The sequence below is a fragment of the Gekko japonicus genome, unplaced genomic scaffold (assembly GCF_001447785.1).
Source record: "Gekko japonicus isolate JY-2015 unplaced genomic scaffold, Gekko_japonicus_V1.1 scaffold2446, whole genome shotgun sequence".
In the NCBI taxonomy this organism is placed as follows: domain Eukaryota; kingdom Metazoa; phylum Chordata; class Lepidosauria; order Squamata; family Gekkonidae; genus Gekko; species Gekko japonicus.
The window spans coordinates 243,491-261,482 of NW_015167127.1; the positions used below are offsets into that span (position 1 = coordinate 243,491).

Consider the following 17,992-nt stretch of genomic DNA (forward strand, 5'->3'; position numbering starts at 1 on the left):
GTTTTATTTATATTATGTGTATTGAGTTCTTCCCTGTCATTCAGCAATAAAAGTTCAGGCTTAAAAGGAATACTGACTTCAGTGATGTTTTTAACTTGATCTAGAACTTTTGCCCAAAAGACTGAAATTTTGGGGCAAAACATTCAGCAATGTAGGTTAGTTCCTTCTTCCCTACATTGTCTCCAGCAGGTGAGGTTTAAGCCTTTAATGTGGGCTATTTGCACCAGAGGACATAATTTTGAATGTCTGTAGTCTAGGGTTGCCAAGTCCCCGCTGTATGTATAGTGGGGGACTCCAGCACAGATCCGGGAGTGCGCGCGCGCTCCGCAACCACATCACTCGGAAGTGACGCAACCCCATCGGGCACGCGGGGGCAGGGCCACAATCATCTGAGGGAAAACCATAGAGTTTTCCCTCAGATGACCATGGCCCCGCGCCCGACGCGACTGCGTCACTTCCGAGTGACATGCTGACGCTGGGCAAGTCGCCTGCTTTGGGGGTGGGGTTCCCCCCGGGGTAATGGGCCTCTGGGGCAGGGGTTTCCCCGCCCCCCGGGGGGACTTGGCAAGCCTACTGTAGTCGGATAGTAATTATGGAGGAGGTTATATTCAAATGAATTCTATATGTGCTCCCATGAACTCTTGTCAGTTTGTTTGGAAATTAATTTGTCCCATCTGGACTGGTATGACAAAATTTAATCTTCTCTAAATTGTGCTAGAATTTGAATTAATTTTGAGATAATTCCTTTCCTGGTATACTCCATTGATTTAATTATCATTTCAAACTTTGTTAAAGGTTGTCACATCATTTTTCCTAATTGTATGGTCTTACACATGTGTCTTATTTGATAATATTGGAACCAAGATACAAATGTTCCTAGTTTTGTTTCTAAATCTTCTTTGCCTATAATTTTATTATTGGTTAGTAAGTCTTTTAGTTTGGTAACATTTGCCAAATGCCATGCAATTTTTCTTACTGGAAACGAAGACCTGTTCTTTTAAATTCTCAAGTTGTTAAAAAGTTTCTCTTTGACAGGAAAGTACTGCATATATTTCAGTGTCCCCCACCACCACGTTTCCATTGCTTCCCACCATGGCTTCAAACTTTCTGGGAAGCTTACGTCTTCACAAACACATAAGCTCCAACCAACTCAGGTACAGGAGTGAAGTGAATATGTTCTGCCATCACGACCCATCACATCCCAGAAACGGCTCCCTCCTTTCCCAAACATGGCAATCATCTAAGATTACAAGAGCCTGATTTACCATTCCCATGTTTATTAAAGGCAGTACAGCCCTTAATCCACATTCTGGGCATTAGAAATAACATGCCAGTCTTAACATGGCAAGCTTCCTGTTTAGATCAACCTTACCTCTTCTCTAGAGACCTTTAGCTCTTGTTCCAGGAGGGCCTTCTCTCCTTGCCATGCCAACTGTTTCTGGAGATGCTCCTTTGTCAGTTCAGCAGAGGCCTCTTGAAGCTGCTTGGCAACTGCAGCTTCATGCGCTTTTTCACTCTCCAGCTCAGCAAACCTCTGATTCAGTAAACGGATTGTACTCTGATCAGCCTTACTACTGCTGCTTAGTTCAGAGAATTCGTGGCTCAGCTGACCAGTCCTGGCACTTAACTGGGAGATCTCTTCTTTGTACTGCTTGTTCTAAAGAGAGAAGGTACAGAGAGGGCAACCCAGTAAAGCTTAACCACACATCAAGGTTGTCTATATCTCAAAGGACCATGGACCAAAGGCTTCCTTGACCTACACTCCCCTTCCAGTGACACATAGACAGAGAACATTCTCACTGGAAGAGAGAGGAAGGAAAGGAAATTCCTTTTCTAGACAGGAAATACTTTTGAAGTGTCTACTTTTTTTAAATTAGTGGTGTTTTTCAGAACAACCCACTTTCCAGAGGGCAAACTCAAATGCAGATGAAGTCTCTAAACAAGCCCTAACATACAGGAAGACCCTTGCCATGGTAGGCCATGATCCGGGTATTAGAGATCTCCATTCAACTGCAGAACTATGGACCACTTAGAGCTAAGCTATCAGCAAGCACTGCAGAAGCTTGTTTTTATAAAGCTCTTTACCTACTTGAGTGTGTTTGGCTAGCACAGGATGAACTAAATATTCATTGATATATCCAGGTATGAAAAGCTAGTACAGTACTGATTAACTGCAAAGCAATGTGGGAAATCTGCAATTAGCTGCACAACAGCTTAGGTGGAGAGGCTTGATTCCCTACCCACCAGTTCTCCCTATAATTCTTCTCACCCACGTCCCTTCCAGGGTTCCTGAAGCATATTTCCTCCATTCTGGTTGGAAAGTAGCTGGTGTGAGAAGGAAGAAAAGAGAGCTGAACCCTGCCCCCAATGGCCGCGGGACACATGCTGGACCACAAAAAGACCCTTTAAAGACCCTCTTCCCCTCCCTTCTGCTACATCTAAAGAGCCCTCCAGCTGGTTGGCGGGCCACATGGTCCACGCTGATCAGCTGAAGCCCTTTAAATTAGGCAGGAGGGGAGGGAGAGGGGTGGTCAGGCAGGTGGTTGTCACTCTTGGGGGTGGGGCTTGGGGCATCCTAACCCACCCCCCGGAATGCCCAAATCCCACCCCTACCAGTGCAACGAGGGGACCTGGCAACCCTACAACCCACATTCACAGGCTCATCTAGTTAGGCCCTACGTAAGGAAAAGAAAATCTAACTGTATTCTAATTACTTTAAAAATGTTTACCAATTGATTTAATTCTTCCATTTCACTCCCAGCCTTCTCTTTTTCTATCTTCAGTTCATCAATGTGTTTACTGAGGAAGTTAAAAAACACACAGACTTTACATTTTTACAGTAAGAAGTCTAGGAACATTTTATTTTAAAACATACTTCTTTATAGAGATAAGCTCCAGACAGATGGCTGTGTTAAACTTTAGACTCCTTTGGTTTTGGACATCATGGTTGTGATGAAGTACCACTCTCACCTGGAAGAGCAAATCTTGATCTAGGACTCAAAAGCGATGCTCCCTCTAAGCTATGGAGTCCTGTGAGCAAAAATTCTACTTTGTGAGCTCCTGGCATTAAAGTTGTGAGCAGGTGATGTGGCCACTGCATAAATTAGTTTGCTCTGGAGCCATCCTTCCAGAGCTAAGACAACAATGTGTGAGCCAGAGGGGAGGGCTATTGCTGGGGAAATGGGGTGGGGAAACCTGCCATGGGGAAGCCTAACTCAGCTTAGACGGAACACTGCTCAAAAGTAGTCAGAGCTCAGAAACAGCTAGGAGCTCAGCAATATTAGGTATCAGCAAACACAGCAGAGGGTTGTTAGTATAAATCCTTTTGCTCGTTTAAATGAAGGAAAATGAGAAGAAAAAGTGCACGGGATCCTAAAGTCATTAGCCCCAATCAATCAAGCAAGCAAGCAAGCTATACTTAGTCACCACTAAGACCCCCTGAAGTCAATGCTTTGCTGAGAAGTTATAAGAAAGATCGCAGTAAACTGGGATGGCTGCCATTTGGGTGGGAAAGTTTGGATTTTCCCACCCGTGTGGCAGCCATTTCCACCCCCTGACACTAGAGGCCTTTTTTGTTTTGTTGTTTTAAATAAACATTTATATAATGAGTTCTCTGCATCACCAGCTTTCATTTTTAAGAAGTCTCTAGCCCTTTTTATTACAGAGATATAAGGGAAAAGGCAGATCTCTAAAACAAAAGTGACTTTTAAAAAACTAAAGAGGGAAATTTAGAGAACCTGTTATAGATTTTGTTCTCAATACTCTGATTCAGTCACCAATTTTTAAAATTGATATTCAGTGGCTATGGGAACAGGGGAGGGCTATTGCTGGGGAACTGGGGTGGGGAAACCTGCCATGGGGAAGTCCTGCTGCTCTTTTGGCAGCTGCTGCTGCAATGGAAAAACGACACACGCCTGTCCCTGTGTAGAAAAGCACAACTAAATGGGACTTTTAGCTGACTGCCCTTCCTGACTGTTGCCAACATCAGTGCAAATGGCTGTCAAAAGAAATGTATCTTCAAAAGCCAGCTGTAATTGTTCCCAGTTGTAAAGTGATTTGCAAAGGTAGTCTTTGAAATATTACCAAAAGTGCAACTGTTGAAAACAAAGGTGGTTATATGGCCTCTGCTTTTAATGGCTATGTTAGTGTACAAAATGAAGCTTGCATAAGAAATGGACAATGTCTACATTGTATATGGGCACCACTTATGCGTAACTGAGAATCCTACAAGTTGTGCCATAGCATCATGCACATACACACAAAATGTTGCATTGATGTATTCCCATGTTCTGAGATCTTGCTGTACTACATTTGCTGTCTAATGATCATTTTATTCCACTAGTTGCCTCTTTTGCTGGCAAACGTTTAGTCCTAGATTCCTTCTCTGAAGCAGAAGGTGCCCTGACCTGGATAGGCCAGGCTATTTTATTTATTTTATTAGATTTTTAGCCGGCCCTCCCCTGCACAGCAAAGCTCAGGAAGGGTAACAAGCTAAAAAAATAATAAATCAGTTGTTAAAAACAGATTAACATAATTGCACAGCAAGAATAAAATCAAATCAGATTGTGATTTAAGGCACTAATAGCACAAATTGTCCAAGTGAGATTATGCCACCTGTGTGTCAGTGGAAGCTGGTTGTTGTTGTTCAGCCGCACAGTCAAGTCCGACTCTTCGCGACCCCATGAACCAGATCACACCAGGTCTTCCGCCGTCGTCTGAAGTTTGCTCAACTTCATGTTCGTTGCATCTATGACACTGTCTAACCATCTCATCCTTTGCCGTCCCTGTCTTCTTTGACCTTCAATCTTTCCCAGCATCAGGGTCTTCTCCAGTGAGTGCTCCCTTCTCATTTGGTGGCCAAAGTATTTGCACTTCAGTTTCATTATCTGGCCTTCCAGGGAACAGTCAGGGTTGATTTCTTTTAGGATTGACTGATTTGATCTTCTTGCAGTCCAAGGGACTCTCAAGAGTCTTCTCCAGCACCATAGTCCAAAAGAATCTATTCTTCGGCGCTCGGCCTTCCTTATAGTCCAACTCTCGCAGCCATAGATGACTACTGGGAATACCATTGCTTTGACCATGCGGACTTTTGTTGGCAGGGTGATGTCTCTACTTTTTATCATGCTGTTTAGGTTCGCCATCGCTTTCCTCCCAAGGAGCAGGCGTCTTTTAATTTCATGGCTGCTGTCACAGTCTGCAGTGATCTGGGATCCCAGGAACATGAAGTCTGTCACTACTTCCACAACTTCCCCTTCTATTTGCCAAGGAAGCTGGAACAATGACATAAAAATGGGGGGGAGCTGGGGGAGGCCAGTGGATGGATGGAAAATTTGCTGCCTCAACCTGGCAGAACATTTCTATTTTACAGGCCCTGCGGAACTGGATCATTCCACAGGGCCCAGATGTCACGTGGAAGCGCATTCCACCAGGCCGAGGCCAGAGCAGAGAAGGCTGTGGCCTGGGCTGAGGCAAGATGAACATTTTTGGGCCAGGAACCTCCAGAAGATTGTTATTCATAGAGGACAATGCTCTCTGGGGGACATACCAGGAGAGATGGTCCCTAAGATATGTTGATCCCAGACCATGTAGGGCTTTGAAGGTTAAAACCAGAACCTTGAATCTGATCCAGTAGTCAACTTTGAGCCAGTGCAACTGGTGGAACACCGGTTGTACGTGGGCTCTGGATGGCGCACTTGTAAGCACCCACGCATTCTGATCCAGTTGAAGTTTCTGGGTCATTCTCAAGGGTAGCCCTGCATAGAGTGAGTTATAGTAGTCTAGTCTGGAGGTGACCGTTACATGGGTCACTGTGGCTAAGTCAGGGCAAGACTGGAGGGGAAACAGTTGCCAGACTTGGCACATATGGAAAAATGCCAGTATGGCAATGTTTGTGATCTGGGCCTCCAATAAGAGGGAAGGGGGAGGAGGAGAAATTGGATTTACACCCCGCCTTTCACCACCCAAAGGAGTCTCAAAGCATCTTACAATCTCCTTTCCCTTCTCCTCCCCACAAGAGACAACCTGTGAGGTAGGTGGGGCTGAGAGAGCTCTTTCAAGGACTGCTTGTGAGAGAACAGCTCTGAAAGACGTTGTTAACTGACCCAAGGTCACACTAGCAGCTGCATGTGAAGGAGTGGGGAATCAAACCCGGTTCTCTCAGATTAGGGCCCACGCTCTTAACCACTACACCAAACTGGAGGCATCCAGAAGCAGTCCCAAGCTCTTCACCAAGTGGCCTTGGTGTTAACAGTTCATCGTCAAGGGCTGAAAGCTGGCATCCCGGCTCAGCCACAGAATCTCCATCTTTGATGGATTTAGTTTCAGCCAGCTCTACTTCAACCAACCAACCACACTCTCTAGACCCCAGCCAGATTGTCTGGGGTGGCATTCAGATGGCTGTTCATCAACAGATACAGCTGTGAGTCGTCAGCATACTGGTGACATCCCAGCTCAAAGCTCCACATCAGTTGGGTGAGGAGGCACATATAGATGTTAAATAACATCTTCTCAGATCTTGGAAGCTAAGCAGGGTTGGCCCTGGTTAGTATTTGGATGGGAGACCTCCAAGGAACACCGGGGTTGTGACACAGAGGCAGGCAACGGCAAACCACCTCTGAAAACACTATGAGATCGCCATAAGTCAGCTGTGTACTTTCCACCACCAAAAAGAAGGCACATGCCCTCTGCAGGCTTCCAAAAAAACCACACTCCCACCAGATTCCCAACCTACCGGTGCTTTTTATTTGCCTCGTTAGCATCCTCTACTTGTTGCTGAAGTCTTCCCAGTTTGTTCTTTAGGAGACCGTTGTCTTCTAACACCCTGTGGAGCTCAATTCTGTATTGCAGAACAGAACATTGAAAGAGTGAGTTTGAAGGTGTAGAAGGATCAGAATGGCAGATTTTCAGCCATCCTCAGGCAACAGCTAGAAGAGCTGCCGATCCTCCCTTGAAACACAACGTCTGGAAACAGCCGGTTGTGTCAACCAACCTGGCTAAAAGCAAACAGTAGTTCACTACAGATTTATTTTTTAATTAAATCTTATTATTGTGCATAACACTTTTGAAGAAGTTGCTCCAGGTATGCCTTTACCCTCCATGCACAGTCACCCTTTCAAGTTCAGAATATTTTTGATCAACAGATTTTAACCTGCAGACTGTGATTCTATTTCAGGTTTCCCACAAGTGCATAAGCAGCACACTCTTACCATTTGCCCACAATGTTCAGACCGCAAATGAAGTCTACAGCCTCTTCTCGCTATACTCTATCCAACAAGTCTGGAGAGTTCTACAGGGCTCTCAAAAGTTTTCATGACAATACCATGGTAGTAAATTTAACCCAGAAGTCCAAATAAGCCCCATGTGAGCAAAGATGCCCACGCTCTTCTGCAGCAGGGAATGCCTTCATGCAGTTGTGCACCTGAAGCATTCCCTAGCACAAAGGGCATCAGTTACACATATCCAGATGTTCAGAAATGGGAGCTTGGCTCAGTCATTCAAACTCTATAAAGAACTGTCTTTGGGGAGAATGTTAATCTATACTGTAAAACATAATATGAGAACAAGCCTGTTGCAGAAGTTGGTATTTAACTGTAGTAAAATCCTTTGTTTTTTATTTATTGTTTTTTATTATTAAAAGATGTATTTTTTTATTAAAATCAAACTTGTGACTGTGACTTATCATTAAAGAACATTATCTCTGAAATGGCACCCTGTTGCAACTAATCGTCTTCATTGCAACACTAAGACACAGCATGGGAAACATTAGGGATACTGGGTCACAGGATTATGACTGAAAAAGTTCAGTTAGAGGAGCTGAAGCCTGCTATATGCCTATATTTGCTTACTGATCAATTCACTATGTTCTGAGCAGTAGAAAGGAGTAAGACTTGCTAAGTGCTGGGTCAGCTTAACTAATTTCAGCTCTGAATTTTCACTTGACAGTCACATGGATGTGGGATTTATGCTCATTTTGACTACATCTTAGAAGTCAGACCCACTGCTCTCTTTGGCTTTCTTTTTTGGCGCATCTGCCAGCTTCTTGCTGGAGAGATTTCATGTGTGTCTTATTCTTTATCTCTTCTAGCTCTGCTTCTGCGTCTGCCCTTCTGCTTCCTGTGGCATCAGCTTCATTTGACCCTGGATGTTCTCCTCTTGGTGCTGTAAGGACACAGCCTCCGTATGTTCTAACTTCTTGGACAGATGGTGGTCATCTGAGTCTTTCAGGGCTCTCCCTCTTTGCTGGACTGGCATTTAGCCCCTTTCTGCTTTTTGGTTATTGCACTTCTCATCAGCCCAGTTACAGTATTTACTCAAATGCAAGACTGCTTTTTGCCAGGTATGCCATCAAAAAAGGGTGAGGGGGTCATCTTAAATTCACATATAAGCTACAGTTATGTCCAGTAATTAAAAGAAAGCTTTGTGTGTAACTGTTTTTAAGGAGGATCATTTTACATTCAGGATTGTCTTCCTTTTTGAGTAAATATTGTGAGTACGCACAAAGTCTACTGCTTTTTCACATCACCTTGGTCCATGGCGCACCAACTTCTGCTGCCTTTGCTGAGATCACTAGTCTGCACAGTTCAAAAATCCAATCCTAGATCATGGAGATTTAGCATGGCATCTTTAATAAGGTCATCCTACCCTTTCTTGCAGCATCCCTGCACTACATTGTCTTTCTTGCACAGGTTGCACAGTTCTTTGCTGCAAAACAGCCTACTGATTATTATTGCAGCACTGAACTAGGAGTCGGCAACTGAAAAACTGCAGTCCACATATCAGCCTCTAGTAATCTATTGTACAGCCATCAGTCTTGTGGCTAGGTAAGGATTTACATACAAGAAGGCAACCGTGTTCTGGACTTCACCTCAACTTTTCTAGAGCTTCATAGAATTAATTTTTCTGTTACTGTTTTAAACTATTAATAGTTCCACTGTGCACATTTTAGAATTTTTAGTCTTCTGATTTACGGCCATGTTTTAACCTCTCTAACACGTCCCCCCCCCCTCTTGGATGCACAGCTTAACATAGTGAGGGGGTTTATGTGTGTCAGTGAACCTGAGAGCAATACCGTAACTACTCCTAGCAGAGTCACTCAAGGTGGAATGGTCACAGCTGAGACACCAAACTAAGATGGACTCACCCCCTGAGGGATGTTACTGTTTTAAACTATTAATAGTTCCAGTGTGCACATTTTAGAATTTTTAGTCTTTTGATTTACGGTCATGTTTTAACCTCTCTAACACCCCCCCCCCTTGGATGCACAGCTTAACATACTGAGGGGGTTTATGTGTGTCAGTGAAGCTGAGAGCAATACCGTAACTACTCCTAGCAGAGTCACTCAAGGTGGAATGGTCACAGCTGAGACACCAAACTAAGATGGACTCACCCCCTTCAGGGATCAATGGCCAAATCAGCAGAAAAGAATGGACAGTTCCAATGGTGATAGGGGTGGAGGAATCCTTGAAAGGTAGATACTGGGCAGCAGCAGGAGTGGACGGTGACACTGGCAGAGGATCTTTCATAGATAACAGCTGTGACACTACAGCTAACACTGGTTAGTACTGCACAGAAGAAGGCAATGGTAAACCACTTCTGAACAACTCTTATCTTGAAAACCCTACGATGGGACAATCCAAAATGAAAAAGGTATAGTGTTGGGAGATGGAACCTCCAGGTCGGATAGCACTTGATCAGCTACTGGGAAAGAGCTGAGGACAAGTATGACTAGCACTATTCTTAAGGACACAACTGGATTAAAGCAGAAAGGACCAAGCAGAAATCCCACCAGGCCTTGAGGAAAGGAAGCAGTAAACAAAATCACTACCACCTCACTCTTGGACTAGTGGAAAGCTGTCACCACCAGAGCCAGTTTGGTATAGTTATTAAGCGCGCCAACTCTAATCTGGGAGAACTGATTCCCCACGCCTCCACTCGCAGCTGCTGGATGACCTTGGGCAAGCCATAGTTCTGTCAGAGGTGTTTGAAAAACAGCTGTTTCTGTCAGAGCTCTCTCAGCCCCACCTACCTCACAGGGTGCCTGTTGTGGGGAGGGGAAGGGAAAGGAGTTTGTAAGCCACTCTGGGACTCCGAGTGAAGGATGGGGTATAAATCCAAACTCTTCTTCTTCTTCTTCTTCCTCCGTCAAGCAACAGTGAAAGTGATTTTGTCCCAGCTACCCTCTTCACTGCTACTCCTTGCCTACATGCTCACTGGCTTTTTGTTCATGGGGCTCCCTCAGTCCGCAGCAATTCCTTCTCAAACTCTGCGCATGGGCACTGGAGGAAGGGGAAGAGCCACTTCTTCAAATGCAATCATAAGATCCAATTCATGGCATATTCACGGAATATTCTCGGCATGAAGATCCATTACCTCTCCATCAAATCTCTGCCTGAACTCAAACACTACTTGATCATCCTCTTTATCAGTGCATTATCCAACATACCAGTCTTCCATTGGCTCTGAGCTGTGCCAGCATCTTAATGGTTTGAAATAAGGCAGGCTGCACACATCCTTGACTTCCTTAAAACATCTTTTAATGATGCGACTATGAGATGCTTTAAATAGGCATACTTTAGGGCTGTTGCTGCAATACCTCTTTCAGATCTCACTATACAACATGCTAAGAAAGCTGCTCTTTTTACCACACAACTCGTCTGGGACTGATTTGATAATGTGTGAAAGCACTTGCTTTGGATCTCCTGCACTGAGCAGGGGTAGGAGTAGACTATGTGGTCAACAGGATCCCTTCCAACTACATGCATGTGAACAATAATTCTAGAACCACAATAAGCAACTACACCAGGGGCTGCTTTTGGATCAAGGGCCACTAAACCTGCTCCATCACCTGTATATCTAGGGCATGGGAAAGAGAACCACACTGAACACACAATGGTCATGTAGTCTCTATTAGCTGAAGGAGTCTTCTCCACGCAAGTTCTTTCATCTTCTAGGCATGGAACAGCGGTCATTGGTGGTGTGGGTGGGAGGTATTTGTGAATTCGTGAATTTCCTGCATTGTGCAGGGGGTTGGACTAGATGCCCCTGGAGGTCCCTTCCAACTCTATGGTTCTATCAGATACCTCCATAGGTACCAAGGGTTCAGCGACAGAACAATGCAGCTGAATTTAATGTGTACAAATAATCAATTTACCAATTGTGTTGGCAATGTACATACATTTAGAAGTCCAAAGAGACAATGCCATCAAACCTCATTCGATGTATCTCAGTCTCATGCTTCCTTTTCATTTCATCTTGCAATTGGTTCGTTTCCTGGGCCAGCCTCTGTCCTAAACTGGAAATTTCTTTGGCATAGTACTGTTCCATTTCTAACATCTCCTTCTCAAACCTCTTCTCAAGTTCTTGGACTGGTGCTAGTTTCTGGAGTTGCTCTTTCAAGCCATCAATTACTTCCTGGCATTTCACATTCAACTCTTCCAGATCACTTTTCTGTTCCTCCAGTTCACTAATCTCCATCTTGAAGCCTTGTTCAATGTCTTTCCTTTCCTTCTCAAAGTTTATTTTCATTAACTCTATTTCCCTTTCATAGTAATTGACCTAGAACAGTTAAAATATTAATTGTGCATAACTGAGATAGCATAGTTATACCCATCTATCATGTTGCCATTATTTGCAAGGCCACCATGCATCAAACACACAGTCACACTTTACACATATACCATACACAGTGAAGGTTTAGCTTGGTCTACACACAGAAATTGATCTGGGTTAGAGAAACAGTTATTGTGGAAAGATTATGAAGGCTGTAATCTGTAAATCTCACTGAATAACACAATGGTGCAGTGTGGACTACTGGTTTGAGCATCAGACTAGAAGAATCCGGAAGACCCAGATTCAAATCCCAGCTCTACCACAGAAACTTGCTGGGTGTCTTTAGGCCAGTCACTCACTCTCAGAGTAGCCTGCCTCAAAGGAAGTTGACATGAGGATCAAATGGAGGTGGGAAGAAACATGGTTTAAGCTGCTTTGGGACCCCACTGGAGAGAAAATCCAGGTACAACTATCCATTCCAAATATAATTTAGACTACTTATTCAAGAATATTTCTACTGAGTACAGTAATCCGCATCCAAACTAAGTTTTCTGCTAAAAAAAATTGAGGTGTGGTTTCTGCTAATTCCTCCATCTTCCTTTAGACCCCTAGTTTTGACCGTCGGTGCCATTCCTGGAGGTCCCCCGTCCCCCCAGAAGCAGCATTTTTAGGAGATCAATGGGCTACAGTGGGAGAAAGGTGGCAGGGAAGTGCTGTTCTGTTTGTGTTCAAAAGTGCCTTCTCTTTGCAGAAAACGTACTCTGGATCCAACTCAGTTTGAGCAAGCAAATCAGATTATTGCAAGCAGAATGTTATAAATCTCAAGCTAATTTCAAAGTTTCCTGCCACATCCAACACCCACTATTATTCCATCACAACATTTCAGCACCTGTCAGTCTTTCAGAACATCTCTCCCTTTACTCACCTTGGTTTCCAGCTGTATTTTCAGATCTTGATGCTGTTCTTTCAGTTCTTCTATCAGAAGCTCCATTTCTATACTTACTGAATAGGTATCAGATACACCTACAAATAAGAAGACGCTTGAAAAAGACTTTTTCATTTATTTATTTTGTGCATGAGACCAAGAGGTAGTGTCTGAAAATGAAAAAGCAGCTAAGGCACGAAGTTAGACTGTATAAGAAGGCCCAACCCAACTGATTTATTTTGTGCATGAGACCAAGAGGTAATGTCTGAAAATGAAAAAGCAGCTAAGACACGAAGTTAGACTGTATAAGCAGGCCCAACCCAACTGTTTCCCAAAGTCTTTCTTTGAAAAGGCCACTAAACTGCTCAATTAAAAAATAAAGTAGTGGCAGGAGTTAGCCTTGTCCATATTGTTACGTCTTTAATGCAAACATTAGAAAATGTATCCACATGAGCATTTCAGCCCCAGAACATGCTGCTTGGGGAAGCTATTTGGCCATAATAAAGAACGAGCAGGACAGATTATTGGGCACAGATGCTTTTCAACACTGGAATTGTACCCTCAAGCTAATGGCCTATACAAAGTATCCTTAGATCTTGAACGTACCCCAAGGCTCCTAGTAGACCACTTACAACCACCCTTTTTATAACATGCTCAAATACATGCACATAAGTGCATTTACATCACTTACCACTTGGGCCTGAGACCGACACACACTCATTTCCAAGACGCTGACTTTCTCTTTCCACATTGTCTTAAAATAAAAGATTATATGATTATTAACAGTCTTCAGTTACTGCTTTAGAATAGCAGAACAAAAGAGAAAGGACTTTACTGCATCCTGAGTGGCTCACTACTCATTCCCATGGCTCAAAGTAACAGGATCGGATGCAAGGACCATTAGTGGCAGACCATCATAACAAGTCCTCTCTTGGGCCCCAAAAACCACAAGGCACCCAAGGGTACATATCCAGTAACTCTGAACAAGGACAGTTCACAGCTTGGCACAAGGTGATGTGGGACTTGATGGGGTACATGATGGGGAACCACTCAACAGGCAATTCCAGCCCGTGGCAGGACCCAGATGTCTTATGGCACTAGTACAACACTGGGGATCATGGAACATAAGTATCCAAGTGCCAGCTGGCACCACATGACAGACAATGGAATATCACGATGAACACTCTCAGACACTGCCAAGGACCCCACTCCATTTACAACTAAAGAAAGGAAACAAAGCAGCAGGCTGAAGCATCAGATATGTATACCAAACAATTTCTCGGGTAATAACTACAAATGAAGCGTAGGGGGAGAGCATTTTACATTCTATCCCACACTTCATACAGAGACCTCAAGGCAGTATACATGGTTACCCCTCCTCTGTTTTATCTTCACAACCACACTATGAGGTAGATTAGGCTGAGAGGGGGACTAGCCCAAGGTCATACAATAAGCTTCATGGCTGAGCAAGGATTTGAATACAGACCTCACCCGATCTTGTCCAACATTCCCTAGCTACACTGGCTCACAGACATATTTGAACACCCTGTAGGAAGCCCAAAAAGTCAACTACAGCAAAGTTTTTGAATCCCAGTGATAATGTGTGTGTTTTATGGTTTGGGGGCTCTGTTTTAAGCACAGAAACAATTTGCTCATTCTTTCATGAATAAAGAAATAATCCTCAGCCCTAATGTTCACATAAAACCATTTATCAGTTAGACAAAATATCCTATCACATTAGCCTAGACTGCATTTCAGATAATCTAGAATCCCATCTCAGACAATGGCAATCTAGATACAGGTGAGATGGGAACAGCCAAATTCTTTTAGCCATAGCATCTGGTAGTCAGAGATTACTAGGTAATCCCATACCTGAAAAACTAGGGTTGCCAGGATGCGCTGGTATTTGGGTGAAATTCTATGGGTTTTTTGGCCTCAAACCATACAGTTTGCCCAAACACCAGAGAGTCCGTACATGACATCCCTGTTTCATGGCGGGATCCCCTCGGTAGCCAAATGGTTCACTCTGGGGAGAAGCCCCTGAAAATAGGGGATTCCCTGCCTGATCTGGAGGCTGGCAAGCCTATGAAAAACAGGGTTGTGTTCCTTCCCGTAATGGCTAGAAAGACATCATACACCTAGTTCCTTTAGTTAAAAAATTAATGTTTTTGTTCTTTTTAAAAGCAATTTTTGCAAGCCTTGCGGTAACCTACCTGTAACTCTACTTATCTCATTCTCAGGGAGAAGCATTGCTCCCGGTTTGTTGGCCTTCATTTTATGCCAGGCCAGATGTTTCCTGTCGCTCTCCTGAAATTGGGAACGCAGTTTTTCCACCTCCATTTGCAATTCGTCATTAGTGTCACGCAACTCCTGCAATCAGTACAGCAAAAACAACTTTAAAACACAAATGCAGAAGTGTCTCTTCTCAAGTTTCTCGGAATGTAGTACAGACTTCTGCAGAATAGCCTAGAATGCCTGATACAGTTCTGTAACACTTGGAAGAACTTGACAGATGGCACCTGAAGTGAAGTCTATTCAAACAATTTCACTTCAGCAACGGATGCAGCCATTGTTCATCCCAACCAGTAGTAAGGAACAAATACAGCAGTTCACAGCACTGCCATAAGCTATCTTGGAAGGGTGTAGAAGCCATCTTTTATTTGAAATTTTCAAAAAGGTGGCTGGACAGAATCTAGCATGACTTTAAGTATGAGGATCTGATCTAGGATCTCTTGTATTTCCATTACTTGCCTTCGGGTAGGGTCAATTGTTAAATGGCATCTGACCAAATGGGTTTTAAACCATGAAAACTTACCCCACAATATATGGGTTTATTTTTAGAGAAACATGTCATGTAAAGGTATCCTCCACTCCTTCCCAAGGCCATTTTCTTTGTACTTTGACTATTTATCCTGGATCTGCCCTACCTTGCTCTTTTTGCTTTCCTGTGAGCAAACACTAGTCATCCTGATCCTAACCATGACCAACTCTTGGAACTTGTTTGACCCCAACATTACAAGGAACCTCAACCTATGGAAGCCTGTCCTTCTTGTATAGAAATATTTAGAAATATTGATTCCTATAGCTTTCATGTATCCCTTGTGTGATTCCTTTAACCTTCTGTATCTCTTGTGATGCTATAAGGTGTCATGTTCCCCCCCCTTTGGAATGTACTCCCTGCTGGTTTGATTGAGGCTAGTTGCCTGACCATTTGTTCAATTGCCCCGCCATATAACTACACATGTTTCACACTTCTGGCAGACCTACTGGCGCCTGGTTGTGCCTAGATGCCAGGAGTCACGTACCAACATAGAGGAGTGGTTAGGAGTTTGGAGTCACATTCTGCAGGTGTGGCCTTCAAGACTACTGACCATTCAGGACACTTGGACGGTCCCAGGTCTTGTCAATTGGCTCATGGCCAGAGTCATTTGAAACCTGGGATTGCCCTTTATCAGGCTGAACACAAAGACACGAGCTCAGATTTTCTGCTTGCTGTTCTGTTCTTGTTACCTGCTGTCTGTGGACTTATTCTGGAAATGCTTTGTCTCAGCCATGAGGCCTGAGACAAAGGACTGTGTTGTGCAGCTGAGCACATGGCTGCATACTGGCCCAAAGATGGGACCTAAGTGGACTTTATACTGATGCTTCTGGACTATGGATCATCCTGGTAACTATGTAGATCTTTAATGTTTAGTAAGGGCCACAGAGCCATAGGATTTCTTGTTTAATGTCTTTTCTGGTCTGATTGCTAAGTTCTGTGATAAATAAACCCTATCTGTTTATAACCTGTGTCTCAGTGATGTACCTTTGACTCCAAGGCTTTTCCAGTGTCTGAGGTTGCTTGCCCACTTGCTGCTACCTGGCTAAGAATAGTCTGGTGTAAGTCCCAAAAGCCAGTCAAGAGTTTGAACCTTCTCTTGGGCTGGAAGGGGACTATAGTGAAAGGTTCTGGTGGCACGTGTCTTAAATCCAAAGAGAGACTACCTCTCCTGGGTTTTTGTGTAAAACTCTTTGTCCTCCCAGTCCATGATCCTTTCCTTTTCTATTCCTGGATTGGATTGGGGGAGAGACAGGATCATGACACTTCTCTATGATAGACAGCTCTCAATGGGATAAAAGTCCTATCTTGAGGATGGAATAAGCCACCCTAGAAATGCTCTTTGAAACAAAACTAGGAGCAATCCTACAGGAGTCTAGTGAAAGATACTACTTTCCAGAAGAGACTTTTGTTGATATTCCTCTGAATTGTTTATCCACTGAAAGAATATCCTGTACTTAGCTTTTAATGAAAGCAACCCCTGATCTTTATTTCCAAATTTATACCTTGTCTTTCCGGCCCTCTGAGGGCCACTAAGACAGCTTTTTGAGTGGGGATCCAAAGAGGGCAACCAAGATAATAATCTTGAAAGTGTCTAGGACTTTTCAGTTTAGGAAAAAAAGATAATCAACAGGGGACACGGAAGAGGTTTATAAAATTATACTTGGGATGGAAAGAGTAGACAGAAAGAACTTTTTCTCCCTCTCCCAGAGTATTAGAACTCAAGGGCATCCAATGAAATTCATGGGCAATAGATTCAAAATTGACAAAAGGAAATAAAGGACAAAAATGGTACCTAATAGAAGCAGAAGAGATTAGGAAAAGATGGCAAGAATACACAGAAGAACTACACATGAAGGACCTCAATGTCCTTGACAACCATGACGGTGTAATCACTGACCTCGAGCCAGACATCCTGGAATGTGAAGTCAAATGGGCCTTAGAAAGCGTTGCTAAAAACAAAGCTAGTGGATGTGATGGTATCCCAGCTGAGCTATTCAAAGTCTTAAAAGATAATGCTGTTAAAGTGTTGCACTCAATTTGCCAGCAAATTTGGAAAATGCAATAGTGGCCACAGGATTGGAAAAGGGCAGTTTACATTCCAATCCCAAAGAAGGGCAATGCCAAGGAATGTTCAAATTATCGCACAATTGCACTCATTTCACACGCTAGCAAGGTCATACTCAAGATCTGACAAGCTAGGCTTCAGCAGTACGTGGATAGAGAACTGCCAGAAGTACAAGCTGGGTTTCAAAGAGGTAGATAAACTAGAGATCAAATTGCCAACATCCGCTGGATCATGGAGAAAGCAAGGGAGTGCCAGAAAAACATCTACTTCTGCTTCATTGACTATGCTAAAGCCTTTGATTGCATGGATCACAACAAACTATGGCAAGCCCTTAAAGAGATGGGAGTACCAGACCACCTCACATGTCTCTTGAGAAACCTGTATAAGTGTCAAGAAGCGACAGTTAGAACTGGATATGGAACAACTGATTGGTTTAGCATAGGAAAAGGAGTACGACAAGGATGTATATTGTCACCTTGCTTATTTAATATATATGCAGAGTACATCATGCAAAATGCTGGCCTGGATGAATCACAAACCGGAATTAAGATTGCTGGGGAAAAGATCAACAACCTCAGATATGCAGACAATCTCTCCCTTATTATAATTGAATAGCAACGTTCTATATCGCAAC

General features: G+C 43.5%; 1 protein-coding gene across 1 annotated transcript in view; it reads right to left on the bottom strand.

Annotated features, from left to right (window-relative positions):
- The window catches only part of NINL (ninein like), a gene marked incomplete at its 5' end in the record, with an annotated part of 20,709 nt that extends 5,867 nt beyond the window's left edge, over nucleotides 1-14,842 (bottom strand). Inside the window, 7 exons of the mRNA XM_015413010.1 lie at nucleotides 1,373-1,657; nucleotides 2,730-2,799; nucleotides 6,731-6,835; nucleotides 11,207-11,553; nucleotides 12,473-12,570; nucleotides 13,164-13,226; nucleotides 14,686-14,842. Of these exons, the coding sequence (XP_015268496.1) occupies nucleotides 1,373-1,657; nucleotides 2,730-2,799; nucleotides 6,731-6,835; nucleotides 11,207-11,553; nucleotides 12,473-12,570; nucleotides 13,164-13,226; nucleotides 14,686-14,842 (1,125 nt within the window). The remainder of the gene's footprint in view (nucleotides 1-1,372; nucleotides 1,658-2,729; nucleotides 2,800-6,730; nucleotides 6,836-11,206; nucleotides 11,554-12,472; nucleotides 12,571-13,163; nucleotides 13,227-14,685) is intronic.
- Nucleotides 14,843-17,992: the final 3,150 nt, after the last annotated feature.